General features: G+C 36.1%; 1 protein-coding gene across 14 annotated transcripts in view; it reads right to left on the bottom strand.

Annotated features, from left to right (window-relative positions):
• The window catches only part of TRDN (triadin), a 243,920-nt gene that overhangs the window by 51,979 nt on the left and 168,231 nt on the right, over positions 1-23,710 (bottom strand). For all 14 annotated transcript variants that reach the window (XM_084285079.1, XM_084285082.1, XM_084285081.1 and 11 more), the window contains 6 exons: positions 21,260-21,310; positions 20,700-20,750; positions 15,239-15,289; positions 13,587-13,637; positions 12,978-13,016; positions 1,783-1,812 (listed from right to left, as the gene is read on the bottom strand). In XM_084285079.1, the coding sequence (XP_084141205.1) occupies positions 1,783-1,812; positions 12,978-13,016; positions 13,587-13,637; positions 15,239-15,289; positions 20,700-20,750; positions 21,260-21,310 (273 nt within the window). The remainder of the gene's footprint in view (positions 1-1,782; positions 1,813-12,977; positions 13,017-13,586; positions 13,638-15,238; positions 15,290-20,699; positions 20,751-21,259; positions 21,311-23,710) is intronic.

A 23,710-nucleotide genomic window follows, 5' to 3' on the forward strand; every position in this document is an offset into this window, starting at 1 on the left:
ACCAATGGGAGGTTTAATTAAAATAAAATAAATAAAAAAATAAATTATTAAATTATGGTATGATTAGAAGAATGACCAAAGCTGACTTTTTATTCCCTTCATACCTCTATGTTTCTGTGAAGCAGGTCAGTGGTAACTAGCAGTGCTTGAAAGTATCCTGCTGTATCCTTGCTGGCAAAATCCTCTCAGAAGTATTTTTTTATTTTTTTTTTGTAGTGGAAAATGTATGAAAGGAAAAATCCATCCAAATTCAAAGAATGTTCATTAGAAATGTAATTTTAAATCATTTTTTTGTGGGGTAAGTTTATGGTTAAGGTGAAAAAAAAGTCTTAACCAAGAGAAAGTAGTAGGTATTTCAAAGTCTCTTTATGTTCTTTTCACTCAGTGGTCAAGTCTAAGTGTGATAAGTGATAAGACTCACAGACTTAGCACCCTTCCACAGTTAGTAGTTTCCTCACTACTGTCTTTTCATTAAGGACATAACAGTCCATGTGCTAAGTTCAAGACTGTGAACACAGAAAGCATTTTGATGTCTGAAAACCAATGACTGTTAAGTGTAGCTGCCAATTTTCTGATTCTTCTTGCTTCGTGGGCCGCCTTTCATGCCTCAGTTGCTACAAATTAATCTTTGGACAAGATACACTGCTGTTAAGCACAGTTGTTTTTGATAACCAAAGTGAGTTTTATTACTCTGTTAAAAACATGAGGTGAAATTTTGGCTCCAATGGAGTGGATGGGAATTTTGCCACTAACATCAACACAGCCAAGATTTCACTCATGAGCTGTTAAAACAGTTGAGACTACAATTTTTTTCCAGTTCAGTTAATGACTTTGTATAGGGATAAAAGAAAAAAAAAAAAAAGGATTTAAGATGTCTTTATGAATAGATAGCTAATTAGCTGATCATGGACCCATTGTTGAACTCTGTGAATTGCAGGATTTTCAAGCCCTTTTGAAATGACAAAAGAACCCAAAGTAAAACTAAAAATAATAATAATAAAAAAAATATCAGTAAACTTCAGAAATACTCAATGCTAAATTCCAAATAATTATCTGAAATCTGCGGAGAAGTTCTGGGATTGTTGCCAATTTAATGTGCAACATGAGGCTCATTAAAAAAATAATAAATAAAGTCAAATATATTAAAGAAAATATCACCTTAATGCTAGTATTTCATTATTTTTTTCAATTGAAATTAAATAAATTGTAAAAATGTTTCAACTTAGGCAATCTTATTTTGAATGGCAATGATATAAAAATCGATATTTAGGGTCTGATAAATACAGTATATTTATCTTTACACATTTTAATTACTGTTCTAGGTTCTGTTTCAGGAATAAGTTTTCTAAAACACTGCTAAAATACCGAAGAGTGACTTCAGCAAAGCTTACATTCATGTTACATGCATATCTGAAAAGAGGAAATTAAATGCAGTAAAAAAAGCACATTCTGCAAAGAGCAAGCCGTCAGGTCAGCATGCATGGTGCACTGGAAGTTTTGTTCTCTTTGAAAAATCTTAACATCATAATAAAAGCCTTTCATTTTCTTCCCAATCAGAACGATGAAGTGTCTGATACTGGGTTGTGCTGGCCTGTGGTAAAAAGGAGCTAACAATACTGGAAATGACAACTGTGTTATCACAGTTGGAGTAGATAAAGCTGGCTGATGGTAGCACATGAGGTGGTGTATGTCATCGCAATTGTATCACTGAATGAAAGAAACATTTCTCACAGCAGTCACAGCCTGAAAGACACTTCAGTCAAGGGAAAATAACTGATTTACCTTTCTTCTCCCCTTCCTTTTTCACCGCAGCTGAAATGGAAACAAAAATACTATATTTTCACAACTGAAGTTAATAACATGTAGTATTGGTAAAAATAAATTGAACACCTATGTATGAGACTTGCTTGTAGGTATCTTAAAACCTACATATATTATGAAATACAGGAATAGATTTCTTTGGCAGATGAAGAAACTGATGATTAGAAATTTGAAGTGCTTCCTCACAGACACACAGCACTATCATTAATGAGAGCAAAATCTAGCTTTCCAAATTCTCACACTTAAGTCACAAAGTCATTGTTCCTCCCAGACACTCATAATGGGACATAAAAGGCACAGCATAAATAAACAAGAAGAAGCATAGTACGGGCTGGGAAGGCATGAATTGGTAAGGGAGAAGGTTATGAAGCATCTGTTTTAAAGATTATCATTACTTTAAATTAAAGCTTGTTGTTGCAAATAAATACATAAAATAAGTAAAACAAACAAAATAAAAACAGAACAACAACAACAAACCCATGAAGTCATATTTGTTTTTCTAAGCTTCTGCCTAAGATGAGGAATTACAAGATCTGGGAAGAAAGATCGGACACTGACTGGAAACAAACTGCTGCATACCTCCCAGGATAAGCAACTGGAAATCAGTCACCCAGAACAAGCCGTGCTGTGTGAGCACTATTCAATTTCTAGGCACAAAATGAAAGTCCCCCAAAATCTCAACATGAGATTCCAATTGCGCATCACATGTGTCTGCAGGGGATACTGTAAAAATGTATCATTTTATTAACAGGACTGAGATGCCTGAAATGGGAGAGAGTTACTTGTGTCTGCAGATGATTGCTGCAATCCTGTTGGAACCAAGCCAATCTCATGTCTAAGTCTTCTTGAAATAGATGTATTACCCATTCTCCAGTCTACAATTATAGGACTGAACCTTCTAAAAATGTATCTACAGATGTCAATTTATTTTGAAACTTATGTGCTAGCAGTAATGGTAGTAAGCCTCTGCCTTAGGCTAGCATTTGATGACTAAAGAAGACAGAGGAATTCAAATGTAGAGCTCTTAACCCCTTGAAAAGAGTACCCAGCACTTGTCTGTCAATATGAATGGACCTGCTGTGGCACTCAAGCTGGAAAGCAACTGAGCGGAAGCAGAACTCTGCCTTTCCTTTGGAGAGCATGTCTAGGAAATCAGAGGTCTTGAGGTCAAAGTAGGGAGTAGGTACATTCTTAGGGGTTGGGATTTTGTGTTTGTGTACACAAAAGAAAAGAAAAGGCTAAATCTGAAATGACTGAAACACTAATTTTACCTGAGGCAAAAATAAGTTAGATTTAAAAGATTTTTTCTAGGTCTCTCCCTCTTAGTCTTCTTTGAGGATAAAATTAATTTTTGCTATCTCAAGAATGTTTCCAGCAGTGGCACAAAAAAAGGTTTCATGTCTAAAATTAGTAAAAACAGGCACAAGGTTTCCAGGATTTTGTCTTTGTAATCACATGCATATCAAAGCTGCGATCAGAGGATTTAGTATTTTCTCCCCAGAAGCTGCTATAGAAACCTCAGTGACGTTCAGAAGGCATACTTAAGGCCACTTGAAGCATGTTGGAGGGAAACATGCAGAAACCCCCAATGTCATGAGTCTGGGTAGATTTCACAAATCAATGTGCAGTGCAATTCTGGTCTTCTCATGACTTCAATCCTGCTAATTTACGTGATGTGGCTCACCACGCTTCTGGTTCTGAGGTGAGCACAGGGTGAGCAAAGTCCATCTGTGCCTGCCACTGTACTTTTGACTGGCTAATTTCTCTTCTACACAGAATGAACAATTATTATGTCATTGCATCCTGTTGTGACATCTGCTTGAATTTTTACCTTGTCCATGACTTTTCTGATGTCAGGTACTGTAAATACTCAACAAATCTTAAGAGATGAAAGAGACCTCATTCTAACTAGCATTACTAGCATTGCTCTTATCAAATCCTGTCATTCAAACTTAAAATGACAAGGAATAAATATAAAAGAGCACAAACACCACAATTTACATTTGCTCTTTTGGAAGCTGAGCAATGTGTTTGCATCTGAAAAGCAGGGGAAAAAAAATAGCCAAGGAATTTGTTTTACAGCTGATAAAAAGACCAATTACCTTTTGAGAATGAATGTGAGTAATATATTATAGCTGGGCAGGGAAGGACATGAAATAAAGTAGAATGATGAACTAGAGAATGTGATGCTCAGATATCAGAGATTCTCTTGACTGTATTCTTATTCTTTTTTTTTGTTTTGTTTTGTTTGGAGAAAGAACAAATTCTTAAGCTATTTATTTATTTATATTGCTGTACTGATAAGACTTATATCTTAGTCCTTGAATTTGGAATTTATGTTAAATCCTGTTAAAATAGGATAATAGCAACCTTAATTCACAGTGAATCCAGTTAGTCGCTTTCTCAAACCTATTCAATTTGAATCACACATTTCCAGTTAATATAGATATCATACAGAAAAATATTTTTATCAGGGGTAAACATCTCATTTTCAGGGATCATGAGTTCATAATAACAGATACCTCAGAAATGAAAATCATTTCATATTCAGGATGGATGTATTGCATTTAACTTGCATGAGAAATGTGAATCCGAATCACCAGCAATCTAATCTCACAGACACTGATGATTCAGAGGGGCTTTTTTTCTGAGCTGTTCAGCAAAGAGAAACACTTTTTGAATCTTGAAAACACGATTTCCTACTAAACAGTAGTCTGGTCCTTGTACCTTGATAACCCAGCAGTAGACAGGAACAGATATTTAGCCTGAATACTGTCAAATAAGTGATTTCTTCCATAAATTCTCCTGTAAGTTTCTATTGAAAGAAATTGGTTTCCATCCTGAGGCATTAAATTTAACTTCCTTTCTAAATTTACAATAATTAATTATGAAAAACTAAGCTATGAAAACTACATTTCCATATAAATATCTAGTTACTCTGAGGTGTTTTTGAAGAGCCCTTGACTTAGATTTGTGATTTACAGTCTTCTTATCATGATCATACTAATTAATCTTGAAGGTACTCTGAATCTTCCCTATTTGTCTTTCTATGAGACTTTTGTTACTTTTTCGTAGCTCACTCGAGTGTCACATTATCATGTCAGAGTTGTGCATATGACACTCCAGACAAGATGCATCTTTTACGCTTTATAACTAAATTTCCTAATTCCTCTGCATATGGAGGAATGTTCTTCATTGATTTGTCTGTGGTAAAACTTAGGGTCCTTTCCAGAATTAAAAGTGTGCTGGTTTTGGCTAGGATAAAGTTAATTTTCCTCAGAGTAACTGGTATGGTGCTGTGTTTTGGATGAGAATAATGTTGATAAAACACTGATTTAATTGTTGCAGAGCATTGCTTACACTAAATTAAGGACTTTTCAGTTTATCATACTAACCACCCTGCCAGTGAGGAGGCTGGGGATGCACAAGAAGCTGAGAGGGGACAGAACCAGCACAGATGACCCGAACTGGCCAAAGGGATGTCCCACACCATGTGGCATCATGCTGAACATTTAATACAGGGTGGCTGGCTGGCTGGGATGGGGGGCAGGGACCACTGATCAGGGATGGGTTGGGCACCAGTCAGCAGTCAGTGAGCAACTGCATTGTGCATCACTTGTTTTGTACACATTACTATTATCATTATTATTATTATTTCTCTTCCTTTTCTGTCCTAATAAACTGTTTTTTTTTTTTTTTTTTTCTCAACCCACAAGTGTTTACTTTTTTTTTTCCTCCATGATTCTCTTCCCCCATCCCACTGGAGGTGAGGAGTGGTGTTTGAACAAAAGGCTGTATGGTTCTGAGCTGCCAGCTGGGTTAAACAGAATCACAGAATTTCTAGGTTGGAAGAGACCTCAAGATCATCGAGTCCAACCTCTGACCTAACACTAACAGTCCCCACTAAACCATATCCCTAAGCTCTACATCTAAATGTCTTTTAAAGACTTCCAGGGATGGTGACTCCACCACTTTCCTGGGCAGCCTGTTCCAATGTCTAACAACCCTTTCAGTAAAGAAGTTCTTCCTAGCATCCAGCCTAAAACTCCCCTGGTGCAACTTAAGTCCATTCCCCCTCGTCCTGTCACCAGGCACGTGGGAGAACAGGCCAACCCCCACCTCGCTACAGCCTCCCTTGAGGTACCTGTAGGGAGTGACAAGGTTGCCCCTGAGCCTCCTTTTCTCCAGGCTGAACAAGCCCAGCTCCCTCAGCCGCTCCTCGTAGGACTTGTTCTCCAGGCCCCTCACCAGCTTTGTCGCCTTTCTCTGGACCTGCTCAAGCACCTCGATGTCCTTCTTGTAGCGAGGGGCCCAGAACTGAACACAGTACTCGAGGTGCGGCCTCACCAGAGCCGAGTACAGGGGGACGATCACCTCCCTAGCCCTGCTGGTCACACTGTTCCTGATACAAGCCAGGATGCTGTTGGCCGTCTTGGCCACCTGAGCACACTCCTGGCTCATATTCAGCCGACTATCAACCATCACTCCCAGGTCCTTCTCTGCCTGGCAGCTCTCCAACCACTCATCTCCCAGCCTGTAGCTCTGCTTGGGGTTATTGCACCCCAGGTGGAGGACCCGGCACTTGGCCTTGTTGAACTTCATGCAGTTGACCTCAGCCCATCGGTGCAGCCTATCCAGATCCTCCTGCAGAGCCTTCCTACCCTCGAGCAGATTGACACACGCACATAGCTTGGTGTCATCTGCAAACTTACTGAGGGTGCACTCAATGCCCTCGTCCAGATCATTGATGAAGATATTAAAGGGGACCGGCCCCAGCAACGAGCCCTGGGGAACGCCACTAGTGACTGGCCTTCAACTGGACTTGACTCCATTTACCACGACTCCTTGGGCCCGGCTATCCAGCCAGTTTCTAACCCAACGAAGCGTGCCACAATAAACCAAAATACATAGTTAATCTGGAGACATACTCTTCTTTATTGTTTTCCTTCTAGTCTATATTACATACTATTAGTGACACTATTTCCCCCCCCCCCCATCACCTGCTAAATTCATTGTATCACAGCCCCTTTTGATCATGAACTCTTTAGCTAATGCCATCTGAATTTCACTGCTTTATTATTTCTATCTTTTCCTGTTAAGTAATATAACGTGTCGAGGCATATGCAATTATTTTACATCTGGGCTGTAAGATGAAAATGAAACAATTGTTTTCTGTTTCTTAATCAGATACTGATTTTTTTTTTTCAGTAATGCCTTGGTTAGGCAGCAACTATTAAGTTTCTGAAATAATTCCTATACTGGAAAGCTTATTTAAACCACCCCATAAAGGCCATGTTTATTACTTTATTAGGGTGTTTGAAAGACTTATTGCTAAGACATCATTCACTTTGCAAAAACCATGCTGTAGAATCTGTGACATGATTTTCCTGATATTTATTTTTGTTCTAACTTTAATTATTATTTCACCATTTTCTAAGAGATTTTTATATTTCTGAATAACCCTAGAGTACTTCAAAATATCTTATTTATCTTGATCCGCCTTGAGACAGTACTTGATTTATCTGAAACTGGCAGAAGTTCTGACTAAATTCTTACTTTTTTTTTGGTTATAGACATGTGAGACAGTAAGACAAGATAAAATGCAGATTCGTTCCCCGTGTCAGTTACTCTGCAATAACTGTTCATTGCATGCTGTTATGCTGAAGTGAAAACACCCTCATGTAGGCAGCTTCTGAATGAACTAGTGAATGCAGCTTGCATTAAGTAGTTGATATTGTCTTTGCCCATGTCACCATAAATTGTCCATCTGGTCATAGCTTGAGAAGAAAGTACTGTTTTAAAATATTTAAGAACCATATAAAGTGATCTTTCTCTCTCAGGTCTTCCTAACAGATATTCTTTCTCTCTGACTGTCTTTCTGAGTTCAGAATTGCTTTTATTCATGTCAAAAGAAATTTTATTCATGTTAAGAAACTGCAGTTAAAAGAACCAGTACAGTGAGTGACAAAAAGGACAATTTAGCCTTTAAATTGTCTGGAGCATCTGTGTTTAGAATGATAACACCTTTCCTACCCTTTTCCTCCTCTGGTCTAGGATTTTTATGAACAGGTTTGGTGAAATAACTTATTTAATTTATCTTCATACATTTTATTATTAGTGGGCAAGGAATATGTTGTGTTTGAAGTCTCCTGTGTAACCTGACTATCCCTTTTATCCTGATTTGCAAAGCCTTGCTGTGAGACCTAACAAGAAAAATTTCATTCATTAAATAACCTCCAAAATAAGTTAACAGTATTTTTTTCTTCATTATCTGCAATGCCTTAATGACAACACACAAGCACATTGTCTAAATTGAAAGCAATACAAGTACGCAAGTTCTGCTTCAGCATGGACCATTTTTCTCCCAAAATTGTTCTTATTCCAGGGAGCTGGCAAATCAATGCAAAATGAACAAATCTCATGGAAATTTTTGGTTTTGGATCACTTGGATCTTGTTGCTTTGGGGCTCACAGTGGACAGCTGTAGCAGTCTACAGAGCATTTAGTGGTCTCATGAGCATCTGTGGCAGTGCTTGTGCCCCAGGCAGGGAGGGGCACAGGCAATAGCAGGGGGTAAGCCCCATCTCAGGACTCATTTTGAGCACAGAGAAACTGCATGGCAGTGATAAAAGTCTTGGTGGTGCAATTTTGTCATTGGGAAAAGCCTGGGCTACCCAGCTACCCATGAGAATTCTTCAGCTCTTCAGCTTTAGAGCTTATATGTTCTCTGATTAACACTGGTTTCATCTTGGGGGGAAACATAGAGTTTGTTTAACATGTAGAAAATATTGCTCAAAAGGCAAAACCTCCCTGGTGAGTGATTCAGAGTATTTTTATGGACTATCAGCACTCTTCCTCCCTCCCGCCCCCGTAGAGTCACTGGGTAGAAGCAGTAAAATGATTACATTCCTAAGAGAGTCCCTTTGGTCTCTATGTGGAAACTGGTCCCACCTCTCACTGACAGCTAACAAAAGGAAAAATACCAACTACCAGCAGGAGCTTGTCTTCCTCCATGCCTGTCTGACACTTGATACCTTTTAGGATCAAGCACATTTCCAAAGACACGCACAAATCTCCCTTCAGAAGCATAGTAAAAGGGCAAGGAGTGGGGGAGAGCTACCCAGGGATCTTGTCTTCCTGCAGCATGAGAGGGTGCAAATCTCTTGCCTCTTTTCTCACCTTTCAGAGGGAGCACCCAGAGTAAAAAGCATTTTTGGAGAGGGGCAGTATTTCTCTGGATCAGTGCAGAAAAGAATACAATGCTTCTGGGCCCAGAGATGGGCAGAAGGATCCTGACTCTGTAACCTGTTGAGAAGTATACAGTTCTGGGCAGACATAATACTCATTTTTTTTATTTCAAATGTTATGTGTAATTAATAGTGTTATGCAACAAGAATTGTGTTTTCTTACATAATCATGTACTAATAAAAAGTTATACATATACACTGAGGACTTTTAAGAGTATTGTTATGGAGAACTGGATGTTCCAGTGTGTCATAGTCTCTATCTCCAGGAAATATCCCAAGTATCAGTAGGCATATTTTCATTTATGAAGCTGTTTTGACTACTATACTATATATATATACACAAAAAGTATATTTCTGCACATTCTACTTCTTTTTCAGTTTGAATATTTGCCTATAAACAAACAAGCAAGAAGTATCAAACCACAGTGAGAAAGTTATATTAATAGTTTTTAATAAAACCTGACTCATTTTTAATTTATATGAACAGGATTTGGAATTAAAATTTTAGCTCCCTCTTTTTACAAAATGAAATATATTTATATAATGCCATTATATTGATGTTCTTTTTCTCTTTTATAATGTCTATTGAAGTTTTTTTGTTTTTTTTTTCTCTAGAAAAGTGCTGACTCACAATACGGATTTTCAACCTCTGAGCATGTCTCAGCCTTGGTATTTATAAGTCTATTTTTATCTTAGTGCCTGATGTTTTCTTAAGAATTTCTAATCGACAATGCTCAACAATGAGGTTCTGTAATGGATGGACCACTTGGGCAGGCTGTTATTTCAATTTTTGTACACCTTACATTTAGGTTTTCTATTATTCAGGATTTTCTACTCTAATTCTATCTTCAGTTTGTGTGAATTCAGGTTTCCCATTTCAGTAATGTATTTATCTTAACAAAGAGGGTGATGCTGTGGCCACTGCTGCTAATGCAGTTTGCACTGGGTTTAACAGCTAGCTGTAAGTGGGAAGTCTTACGCAACCATTGTTGCTTCTCAAGGTGTGTTTTGGTTGGTGAGTTTAAACTGAGATGTACATTGAAGTGCTTCCTGTGTACTCTCAGATGTCTAAAAAACCTACTGGTGCTCATAGAGGTGATTTGTTTGAACTTCTTTACAGTGCAATGGACACATGTTTTCTGGAGCATTTTTCCCTGCAAAGGCTTTCCTCAAACTGTCTGTCTGATCTATGTGACATGTCACTTATCATTGTTAAGAAAGAGAGGTTTAATGAGGCACAGCATCCCACATGGATGCTTAAAGCCACTTTGTGCTTTGGGGTTACACTCTTCTGACAAAATGTCAATATATTGTCATACATATTCAGTGTCACTGAGTTGGTTGTATTTGCTTCTGGAAGTGCTGCACTCGTGAACCTCAGAAGCTAAGAAATGGCTTGTGAAGACCTGTCATGTAACAGAAAAGACAGAAGTAGCTTTTAAGAACCTGGAGCCACTGAGCTGAACACTCTTCAAACTGAGTGTGTATAAGATTTCCTGTGTCATGAATTTTGGTGACTGGAAAATGACAGAATTCTATTATAGACAATAAGGTTGCTTCACTATACACATGTACACAACCTGAGTTCTTCCCACTCAGGTTACATTTTTCTGTGGAACTCTTGCTCTGAGCGATTGAAGGGTCTGCACTCCTGCTCAGATCAGCCACTTTACAGACCTGACATACAAGACTTAAAAAGAAGGCAGTTGTCCTGATGTTGTCCTGATGGCAACATCTAATTCAAATATGCTAAGTTCTTACTGAGCCAGTTACAGTCAAAGAGGAATTCAGACTGCTGTGAGATATCAGTTAATCTCAGTGAGCTGTGCAAGGCATCAAGCACACCCACATGCAAGGACTCATGCTAGCTGACAGAGAAAACTAAAGCCTGTAGCACTCATCTCACTTGAGAAGCTGGCAAAGTCTGCGTAGAATCAACACTTTTAATCCACATAGAACTGAACTGGCTTTGCTCATATAAATATTCTGCTGTTATTAAATATATATATATTTATATATATATATTATATATAATAGGACTTCTATTTCAGACTTCATCTAAACCATTGTTCTTTATCAGAATAACACCGGGTGTCTCTAATGTGAGACTACTCTGCAGTGGAAATAAAATCAGCGTGTTCTGCATTAAACATTCATATCTTGGCTATTGTGCCTTGACATGTAGTAAACTATAAGACTCTAAGATGACACTACCATGTGAGGGTTTTTTTTTTCTTTATATGTCCTTTACAGTGTTTCAGTCTCTAATAAAAATAAAAATAAATAAATAAAAAATGTTAACCCACATGGAAAAATTCTGTTTGATGCAAGTTCACTGGAAATGTTACTCCTATGTACTACTACTTTGTACTGTTACTGTACAAAGAAAATTTACTATGTGTCCTACGAACTACTATGTGAAGAGGAATTATATTAAAAAAAAAAAAAAAAGGTAATGGAGTTAATCGATTATTGGTAATGAGTTTCATTGTCAAAGATACTGAACATAAACCACTTCAAATGCAGTCAGTGAAGTTCAATGATGTTTGAATAAACATTCTCTTTCTTGAAAAAACTTAGTTTTGGAACTTCAAAGGAGCTGTTACTCACCAGTTGTTTCAATGGCTGATCAAACTGAGTTAATTAGGTCCTTTCTGAATACTTTTTTTTTTTTTTTTTTTGTACAGTTGGGTGGGTGTTTGGCACTTCACTGAAGCTAATTTGTTAGCAGCACAGCTGTAAAACTCTTACAGATATGCATTACTTCTTTATACTACTAGATCTTTTTTAATAAATAATATTTTACTTTTCTTATCACTTATCCAGTCTTTAAACTGGAAATACTTTTGGAGAGCCGAAGACAAAAATTAGATGAGAAACTCAATAAGAAGCTCAGTATTCAAACACTTTAGGGTGTAATCAAAGTTTGACTCTTTATTAACCTACCTATGTTTCCCAGATATGTTTGCAAGAACACAGTAGGAAGCCTACAGGCCTTGCTTTCCTGAAGCTCAAAATATAAAAGCCAAGCTGTATTAAAACAATAATACACCAAATAAAAACACGCTTTGGTACTCACTGTTGAGTATAATAAGCTAAAATAAATGGTAAAATAATACATCCTTATTTTAATTTGACCTTGGACTGACAATCTAGGTTCATCCACTTTCTGCACTTCAAAGAGTTCCAGAATTTGTAGTTCCAGTGCTACAAAGCACTTTTGTAGCACTTAAGACTTTATGTTGCTTTAGAATGATAATACTGTGCAAAATAATAGCTGATTTCTGCTGTGCTGCTCTATATAACCTACGTGCACAATATGAAATAGCTGTACTTGCAAGTGATAACTTTCATAACTTTCATAACTTTTTTCAGAGAAAATATTGCCTCATTATATTTCTAGTGATTGTTAGGTAAAATCTAAAGATAGGAAATAATATTTATCAAATTAACTGAAGTAGCTTTCAAAACCAAATGACTGATTTTTAAGACTGACTTCTATTCCTGTGGTTCAATTGACTGTTATTAGTTAGCACATTATAAATAAATAAATAAAAAGAATAAGGAAAAACTAAGAAAAAAAGTAAGAAAGAGGAAAACAAGCCCATATAGGGGGCCTAACAGTACTGCTGTTAGGACTTATATAGCCTTGAATGTATCTGTCATTTATCACACTAGTAAAAAAAAAAATCACAGTAGCAAATCATGCCATTTTAGAATCATTTTAGAATGACATAGATACGTGAAAAACAAACAAACAACCAAACCAAACCAAACCAAAAACAAACAAACAAGCAAACAAACAAAAAAAAACAACATAAGATTTCATTTGGGAATATTTGCACAATTTTGTCAAAAATTTTGTCAAATAAGTCTTATGCTAAGGCCCAGCTCAATTTGTGATTGTTACCTTTCTCCTTAGTTGTAGTTGAAACCTTCATTTCTTTTCCTTTTGAAAAAGATATCAAACACAAAAATCCAAGGAGAAAGTTAGTATTAGGAATATACGCTATGCCCATCTATACTATAACAAACATGCACAACACCTCATCAAGCAAAAAGTGTGACAGAGACAGGTGTTAGGAAATAGAACTTATTTACTTCAATAAAAGACTCAAATTAAGATTTGAAAGCAAACCAAAAATAATTCCCACAGAATTAGTGGCAAAGACTGCCTTTCAAAACATTCCTGTGAAACATTCCTGTGAAGTCTATCATGAATTTAGTAACATCTCTTTTGATAATTTACTCAGAATAGACCAGCATTCCTGTCACAATATTGGCTATGCATGTCAGACAACAGTTAAAGAACAGAATAGTAAATAGTATTATTTTATCTCTGATTTGTGTAAGACACTGCTCATTTTGATTTACTAAATGTGAGGGAGATAGGTTTAGTTCCTTTTCACCAAAAACCTGTAATTCAAAATATACTGAAACTGCAAAATGTATTAATACCAACAGACTCCTTCAAGAACACAACTGGCTATTTCCTAGCCATATAATGATAATAAGTTACCCTTTTCCTTTAAGACTGCTGAAGGCCTCACATCTTTTCTTTTACCAGTCTCTAGAAAGAAACATTTAAGTATCACAAGTCAGGTTAGAGAAATAAGATGACACTTGAAAAGAAAGCAAGTCAGGCAATTTGATATGTAGAAAGTAAAAAAGATGAGATAATTAAATGGATTTAACAGCATGGAAATAAAGAACAGGACAAAACAACAAGGTCATTCATTCATGCTTGTAGACTTGGATATGTAAAATAATAAGCCTTCAATATGTCATTAGTTTCTTTGCATTTGGAGGAAACTATTTGGCTGTCTTTCAAGTAGGGAATGAAACAAAGTGTCAAGAAATTCTGTAGAGCAGTTGGCATCAATGGATTTTTCTTTTGCTGAACTCAAATAAAAATTCAATCTACACTGATATAATTAAAATATTAGGAATGCTGGACTTGAATGCCAGAGGTTGCTGATAAACCTAAGTGGGAGATTTCTTTATTCAGGAATGACAAAAGGACCAGTTACTCATTCAGAACTCTGTTATTCTTTTAATATAAAAGAAGCCATATGGGTACTGTTTGTGAACAAGATTTTACTTCCTGCATATATATAGCCTTTTACAATCACAGGCAAGCTGGGTATAAAATAAGAGCAGTGCGTGTCCTCAGAATGTACAGTCACATATATCACAATGCATTGTCCAAGAACTTAACTGTAGTTTTAGTTCTTTTCTGCAGCATATGCCAAAGGATTAAAGGAGATGAGAAAAACATTGAAATTCTCATTCTCATTTTCCTGCATGTGACAAGGGAATCTCAAGGACAAAAGAAAATCCAGTAGTTGGCTAAATAAAGAAAAAACTATATTTTTATGGTGTCCAGATGAGATGTAGGGACTGACAAGCATGACAGAGAGGAGAATTCTTTAATCTCCACATGGTGCCTTGACTTTGTTACACTGAAGAATTCAGAAGGAATACTAAATTCTTCCCAGATGTGCATTATTTTGTGTATCTCTATTCAATACTACATAATTTGCCAGACATTAACTGTATGGAATACCTCCAACTTCCAAGAAAATGGATCTTTGACATGATCTGTACCTCTGCTAGATTTTGCTGCTTCCTTGAAATGATTGAGCTGTTTATGTACTCTCCAGGAAGTAGACAGTGCCCACGAATCCTAGAACTGTTTGTTTTAGTGTTCACCATATTATATATATATATAATATTATGTGACATATATGTGATATATATGCATTATATGTCACGATGCAACAGTTAGGGTTTTCTCCAAACAGACACTGTCAAACAGTGTCAAACAGTGTCAAACAATCTGTGAACTCTGTGTACACAGCTAGCAAGCCAACCTCCTGCATCTGGAAAGATTAGAGATGTAGGTGTCAGTTTTGCTAATAAGTAAGGTTGCCAATAAATTCCCCAGGAAGCAAATTCAAATCCGTCAATTTAAAAGAATCCCAGGTAGTTACTATGATTGGGAGTTTATACAGCACAAATGTCAAACACAGTAACAAGGATAAAGCAAGTCAAACATGAACCTGAATGGGTTTAGTGTTCTATCTTTGCATATCCTTACTACTTAAGACGTTTTTCGAGCATTAAATAACCATTCCAATATTCAGCTCTGAAATTCTTAACTTCACTTACCTTTATCCTTTGACCCCTCTGGATTCTTGGGATTTTTTCCTTTCAGAGACTCTGTAGGGAAGTAATTAATTTTTTGAGATTTAGAAGATAGGACTGGATTTCTACAGTTAAAAGAAAAAAAAAGTTATAAGTATTTAAAAATTAAGACTATAATTGTGAACATAAATGGGTTCAACCTTTATTTTCCTTACATCTGGTGACCACCCTATATTTTTTAAGGTGCAATAGTTATTACTAGCAATTACAATATAAAGAATATGTATCACACTTTCTGTGGAGACCTCACAGAAGAGAGAAACCAGGAAGGAATAAAGGCAAATGCAAGTAGTGCCACAGGATTAGAAATTCTTAGGGCCTTATCCAACACTTCATGAAGACAAAAGTTTTATCTGTATTCTCTGATGGACCTAATATTGTGCTTCAGTCCTCTAGGAAACATGCTTTTAAAATCAGCAAGTACAGAAAAAAACATAGATTATGATGTATAAACCTATTATATTATATTATATTATATTATATTATATTATATTATATTATATTATATTATATTATATTATATATATATTTTCTTCTTCTTTTATTTATTTTATTTTATTTATTTATTTATTTATTTTATTTATTATTTTATTTTGAATTCTGCCTCTTGAATTCTGTTTATGTATTAGAGAATATTAGAAGGATTTTTTTTTTTTTCAAAGTGGGAAAGAACATTAGAACCTTTGGGATGCTGAGTAGACCCAATCACACTACATCTGACAGGATATAACACCTAAGGATCTAGGAAAACAACAACAACAACAAAACGAACCAAACAAAAAACCTCATGCCATTTGTTCCAAATGAAAGCAAACCAAATTTTCTTTGAAAACAGATAAAGCTAAAAGAAGATCCTTCCCAAAATAAGTTTAAAAATCATCATCTTCCTGGCTGCCATGGTATCAGGATGTGATCCCACTTATCCATCTGGTTTTAAGTGTGAGTTGTTACAGAAAATGTTGACTTCCAGTGTAGCAGAAGCCTTTGGAGAAATAACACCATTCAGTGATAAGTACTTAAATTAGGAATTTGGTCTTCACAGCAGCAGGTGGTCTCCTTCAGGGACTGAAAAAAAAACCCTTCAGCATGAAGACTTCGAAATTTGTTGAAGGAGCTATATAATCATAGAATTATAGAATATCCTGAGTTGGAAGGGACCCTTAAGGATCATCAAGTCCAACTCTTGACACCGCACAGGTCTACCCAAAAGTTCAGACCATGTGACTAAGTAAACAGTCCAATCTCTTCTTAAATTCAGACAGGCTCGGTGCAGTGACCACTTCCCTGGGGAGCCTGTTCCAGTGTGCAACCACCCTCTCTGTGAAGAACCCCCTCCTGATGTCAAGCCTAAATTTCCCCTGCCTCAGCTTAACCCCATTCCCGCGGGTCCTGTCACTGATGTTAATGGAGAAAAGGTCTCCTGCCTCTCGACACCCCCTTACGAGGAAGTTGTAGACTGTGATGAGGTCTCCCCTCAGCCTCCTCTTCTCCAGGCTGAACAGGCCCAGTGACCTCAGCCGTATAAGGGAGCCTTGAGGCAACAGTTTCCCAGCTTGACCATTTTACCTTGTGTAAACACCTGCAATCTCAAACATCAGCAGTCACTATTACGGCCACAGGCATAAACCATTGCCTTTGGCCTGGTGGCTTTGGTGGCACCAAGTACTTTTTTTTTTTTTGTCTTGTTGTCATGCATGTAGTCCATCTACCTGAGCTTTCCTACAATTGTAGCGCCTAAAACAGGTTTGGCACTTTAGAGTCTTACAACTTTTGGATGCAGCCATCAGTGCAGGACACTTTCCACAGTGCATCAGATTCCCCAACCTATGAGACAAGGCTACTGAGATGAGTGGTCCTGCTTCCCTTCCAGGGAGCAGGACTTCATCTTCAGGGGTTTAAACAGGGACTCCCTAAAGGTTGCTCAAACATCTGCTTTTAGACCACTTCATTGCTGGTCCCAGAAAGGGAAAAACAAAGATACCTTAAAGCCAACACTCACCCTGCTGCTTTCTCCATGCATGCTACTTTAGAAGCGAAGCTGGGAAACTAGGAAAATCATATCAGAAGATGCAGGAGCAGTATGCGAACTACAGGATAAAGTTCTGGTTTTCATGCAAGCAACAGCAACAAATATATTGATGTAAACAGGGGGAAATATTAACTGAACCAATATTGTGTTTCAGTGCTTTCTGCTTAAGATCTGTGGGGGATTTCATTTCTAGATAGGCAAGTCCCACAAAAAAAACTTTAAATGGTTAAAGAGAAATATGCGTTGTATATGTTATAAGTTAAGATAAAAAAGTGCTATGGGCAAGATGTTATTTCTCTATATTTTTACTTTAAAAGAAGCAAATGTATTGCTTTGGCAAAAGCAAATCAGCACATTTGTTTCTTCAGTGACAATGTGTTATTATGTATATGGCAAGAAAGAAGTACACACTATTGACTTATTTCCCCTACTGCTCTGTGCATAAAAATAAAGACTTATTATCCACATACAACTTACACAAGAAAAGATGCAAAGATATCCTAAAGCTTAGCAAAAGCAAACATGAGGGAAAAAAAAAAGGAGCATTTGTTTGGAAAACATATCATGCAACACAGAGCATGAGTGAAATTACAGTACATGCAGAGCACAAATACTGTTGCCTTAATAATTCAATATAGTGCATTTCTAGTGGATTTCTTACAAAAATTCAGTGAGGAGTTATGTACGATATATCATAAGCTTTTAGTGCTACTCTTAGAGACTCTAGATGAAGGAGCTTCTACTCTGATTAGCTGGGCAAGATATCTAACAAACAAACAAACAAAAAAGAATGGTAAATTATAGCTTAGGGTTTTCTTGGCTTCACATTATTTAGATATACTCATGTCAACAGCAAATAAACTTTTATATTAATTATTCTAAGTGGTCTTCTTTACTTCAGCTGAAAAGTTATAAATTCAAAAGTACTCCTGAGTACCTTTTTATCACAAGTACTCTTTTATCACAAGACAGGGGAAATATATTCTTTTAGTGTTCTCCTTTCTTACTGTCAATAAAACTAGACTTTAAGATTCAAGATAATTTATTGACCTCATAAAATAGATAGGGTAACACTGTGAGGTTGTGAACTGTAGAGTATCCTAGAGAGATCTCCAAATTCAGGGATTTATTTTTCCTCTCTCTTCTTTAAATACAAACACTCTACATCACTTTAAGAAAAATAGCCTGCTTTATGGTAAGGTTTTTGGTTTGGGTATCATCCTTATTCATTAATACTTATGTCATCCTTCAAAGAAGGGTATGGGGTATGCCTCTTGTACTGCAAAAGGTACCAGGCAAACATTAATCATCACAAGTTTTTAAGAGTTTATTTAAAAATGTTCCTTTATTTGGCCATACAGGAATAGTAACAAACTCTCAAGATACATTATTAGGATGTGTGTACAATCTTAAAGTCCTTATATTTGCCAGTAACAGTGAAAAGAAGGCCCCAATAAGCTGGTCAGCCTCTGTAGAGGCCACTGAGGAGACCTGAAGAGAGGAGAGACAGGTAGAAGTATGACATAAGTGACAGATATGGCTTTGATTACTCTATAAATTATAGACTGGGTGAACATGGGGTGTAAGATGAGTGGTTAATAGTACTAAATATATGCTGAGTAATCCAAAACGCAGTAGGAAAAGCACATAGTTTAGAAAGGCACTTTTTTTTTTTTTTTTCCCCCTTTCTGTACAGCTATGTAAGTTCTTCCTATAGGGTCTTGGCTGCCAACATATTTTGAACTGAGCTAGTCAGGTAGCTAATCAACACCCACATTTTTAGACACAAAGACTGAAAGTTTCATGCCTATTATAGGAAACAGTGATGGCTGCATCAGTAGGCACTCTCAGGACCTGAGGGTTCAGGCTTCACTGGACTGGACATCAGCATTGCTGCAGCCACTCAGAAGCCTGCAGGCTGTATACGGCTGTACTCAGCAGTAAGTAGTAGGCCAAGGCCTTGCTGTCAGCAGCAGTATTGCATTGGGACATATATGACTGTATTGTATGATGTAAAGAAAGTGGTATGAAGCTCAGTCTGGTAATATGTTGGAATTCTTACATAGATTTTTGTCTTACTGTCCTAAAATGTAGAAATCTGATATAATACAACCTGTGTTTAACACGTCATGACTGCTCCTTTATGAAGACCAATTGAAGAAGGTCTAGACTCCTCTGTTGTATTAGAAGGACCTGTTCAAATAGTGATTGAAGTCACTCACACCTTGACTGAATTGCTAAAAGTACTGCCAAAGGAGCAGTCAGTGAAGAATGAGCTAGAGAAGCTCATTCAGGGCTGGCAAACTCATTTCCATCGATTCCAAAGAAACTTTTGCTATGAAGGAAGTGTTTTGGGACTCTTCTCAAAATGCTGAGCCTTTTTGCTCCATGCAGGTCACAAGTATCCATTTGAATTTTTCAGCACAATCACATCAGCGAATAACAGCAATGGGCAGCCTGTGGAGACACCCACAGGACTCCAGGAGGGTTTTGATACACAATTCTGGCCCATATAACCAAGCTCATGTAAATTTGGCCAGTGTACATTAGGAATAGAATGCATATGCACTAAAATTTATTTTTCATCTTTTCTGTGGTGCTTGAACTAGACTCTTCATTTAGTTCTGTGTTAGAAATAGTATGTAATGACTTAAATTTAAAATAAACATTAATATGCCTATTTATACAGTAGCTCTTTTTATCCTGAAGAACCTAAAGATCATCTCAGAACATAAATCACTTTTCCTTTGAAATCCACCTATCTCTGGAAAGGAGGGAAGTGATAAAATTAATAAAAAGCACCCAACAAAATAATGCGTGTAAATAAATTCACCAGAACTAACAATCTACTTACTCTGACCAAATTAAAAAAAAAAAAAAAAAAAAAAAAAAAAGATAAAGGAAGATGAAGGAAGATTCAGACAAACTCACATATCTCAGGTGGCTGACTGGATGAAGCTATGAGTTTTCACAGAGCCCAGAAAGCCTGTTATCCAATCATGGATAAATAAATCCACTCATGGATTTGTTCTTACAGCATCCACAGATTTATGCAAGCATTCAATGCAAACTTCACTAACTGGTTCCTGTTATTCGTATCATTCAGAAAAGAAAAAGATCTTAAGAAACATCTTAACTATAACTCAGAGTGGTTTTGTGATATTTATTTAATTACTTTTGAGACTTTTGAATATTAATTGATTTTCAATATTCTATTTATGTCTTTGTTTGTTTGTTTTTATTATAAAACGTATATACATTTTTAGCCAATTAAATATTGTTTGGTAAGATTTCTAATGGGCAAGATCTCTAATGATTTTTAAGTTAATATCTTCATTCTTCTTTGTGTGTCTATTTGTTTTAAAACAAGTATTACATTCTTTTGTGTATCCTTACCTTTATCTTTTAAAGCTGCAGGATTCTTTCCTTCCTTTTCTTTAGTGTGTTCTGTAAAAAAAATAATAAATTATGAATCTTCAAGCTAGAGTGATAAAAGGTTAACATCTAATACCCCTGGGTTAACAATTGATTGAAAAACTGTTAGTTTCTCAATGAGCCATGATACCAACCAGATGTGTAGTACAAAACACTGTCTGCACATTGTGCATGCTAACAAAGTGAAATTATGAAAATTTCTTAATTGTGATGAAAGAACAAAGATCACTCAAAACTCATTTCACTTTGCAGCATTTAACAGCAAATGTTCATAGTGTTCCTAAATTCTGAGTTTGGACTTCAGTGGGCTTTTACAAATATTTCCTATTAGCTGTTTACAGAACTGTTTGCAATTCTTATAATGCTAACAAAGTTTTACCACAAATTTACTGAACTAGTATCACACTAATAATTTGCTAACTAAGCTATATATTATGAACAAAAGCCCAATGAATTGCAAGATTTTTTTCTTGATGCAAATATATCTTTGGGTGTTATACAGTTTTGTCCTTCAGTTTTACCTTTATCTTTTGTAGCAGCTGGAGATTTCAATTCTTTGTCTTTTCCAGGATCTGTAAAATAAGTATTCACACCGACAAAGTGACAGTTAGAAGCAATGAAAAAATGAGATTTAATCTTAAGAGAATGAAGCATCTAGATCATGTGAGAGACTACATCTGTAAATCAGAATAAACAGTGAAAAGCAGTGAAGTTGTACAAAATTCACCCATTTTGGTTTTGAATGACTGTAGGTCACAAAATGTGTTTTATTGACTTAACTATGAAGTCTATAAATTTAAAAGCTTCATCTTAATATATGATAAGGATACTTTAACTTTCTTAACCAGAAAGTACAAAACAAAACCCCACTTTTTGCCAGTTTTGATTTATTAGATGTGGCAATAGGTACTTCCCTCATCTGGGATTGTTCATTCTTGCTAAGCAAGTCCAAGGATCTCTCTATTGAAAATATTCTTTTACAAGGATTAAATGCATGTTAATTTGAGGGCAACACAATAGTGACAAATAGGAGGACAAAGAGTTATTTTTAATCTGCCTACTGACAAGTAGTGGAGATGGCTAAGCCACATCCTTAATAGACACTGGATGATGAGGGATAGTCCCTTTAAAAAGGCATAAGAAATAATCTGGTCCAGACAGAAAGCAAGAATATTATTTCAGACGAAACATGAGACTGTGGTTCTGGGCTAATTAAACCAAAGATTCCCTCACCCTTCTCCAAAAGACAACAGATTAGGCTGTCCAAAAATAGAAAGAACAGATTTGGACTTTGAATTCTGAATATTAAGTACAGACTACTGGTTACAGTGGTTATATATATTATCTGAGAAGCAGTAATTAACTGGCATTTCCCGGAAAAGAAATACAATGTTCTTCAGCAGATATGAAGAAAAAAAGAATCTTTCTATTGGGAAACTCAGAAGCAATTCAGTGACAGAAATGCTTAAAGATCTGTTACAAGATCCCCTTGGTTTCTGCACATGGGATACAAGCTCAAGACTCTGAGTGAGTACGAAGTTGTATTGTGTTTAGCAGATAGATCTGAAACTTCCAGAGCTACAGTGGCTATCCACAGTAATAATTATTTACTTCCGGGAATCACACACAATTTACAAAGTCACTTTTGTTATGGAAACATGGAATGTGTCCAATGGCAATTTATCATCATTATCAATAAAGCTTCTTGTTCATGATTTATTATTGGACTCTGTCTAAGAAAAAATAAGTTTACAGGGAATCTACATTGAAGGAATTCAGACATGATAAAATTGTATTTATATCAGAAGTAACCATCAGGTGAAAAAACTGCATTTACTGTTGACACTGAAAGCTGTCTTTTTCCATCCTCACCATATCCCAGACATCTGCTTCAGAAGCTGCCTCTGCTCTCCTGCTTCTACCTTCAGGTTTTGTGCTCAGGATTTTATTATTCAGTCACTAATTTTCAAAGTGAGAAAACAAACAATTCATTGCAAATATCCATGAAACATATAGGGAGGAGCTATGTATTTCTAATAGTCCTAATGAAAACTGAAGTAACACTAATATTTAAATAATTAGTTAATGACAGTGGTCAGTGCTAACAGAAAAAAAAAAAAAATCAGCGAGAAGGCTGAAAGATATGTCCTTCTGTGCTCATGAATTACTGAAAATTTCTGAGAAGAATTCCATGCTCTGTACAATGCTCGCTACAAAAAAGGGAGTGTGGAAGATGCAGACCTCTCATTTATGATATGAAAAAAAGAATTTGTGTTTAAACCAAGTAACATAGAAAAATAGTACACTATTATGCTTTGAAAAAAGCATATATGTTTGTAAACAAACAACCAAACAAAAATGTAATGCACAATATAAACCCATCATGTTCAAGAGCCTGTCTATAATAACTTACAGTTTTTGTGCAAAATTAAGAATATAGTTATCTAAACTGTTGTAAAAAAATGTTATTTCAATAATACATTTTTATTAAAAAAAAAAAAAAGAAGAACATTAATCAATTCTTAACTGCAAGTTTAAGTCAATACTGACAAAACTTAAAGTCCCAAGTGGTCCCCAAACAAGGGTGCTTTGGAGACTTTTGTCATCTCCAGGAGAAAAAATTTGCTTTTAGGATGGTGACACAGATGATGCAGAAGAATTTGAAGAGTGGTCCAGGGATGACCTGTAAATATTAACTTAAATAATAAATAAACACTAGCTGTGTTGTAGGACTGAACTTGCTGAGGTCTATTAGATAGTCTGGCAAAACTTGCTAAAATAACAACCTGCAGCACAAATCCAATAGAAGAGCCTTTTCCTACTTGCTCTGTATTGATTTTCAGTGTTAAGCTTATATTGAGATCAGACAACATAACTGAGACCTGTAGTGAGCCTAACAGATTTATAGAGAAGAACTGTGTGTGAATAATAAATAGACTTTGTATATATATAATAAATGTAATAATAAATAA

The sequence above is a fragment of the Netta rufina genome (genome assembly GCF_964035555.1).
Source record: "Netta rufina genome assembly, chromosome: 3".
In the NCBI taxonomy this organism is placed as follows: Eukaryota; Metazoa; Chordata; class Aves; order Anseriformes; family Anatidae; genus Netta; species Netta rufina.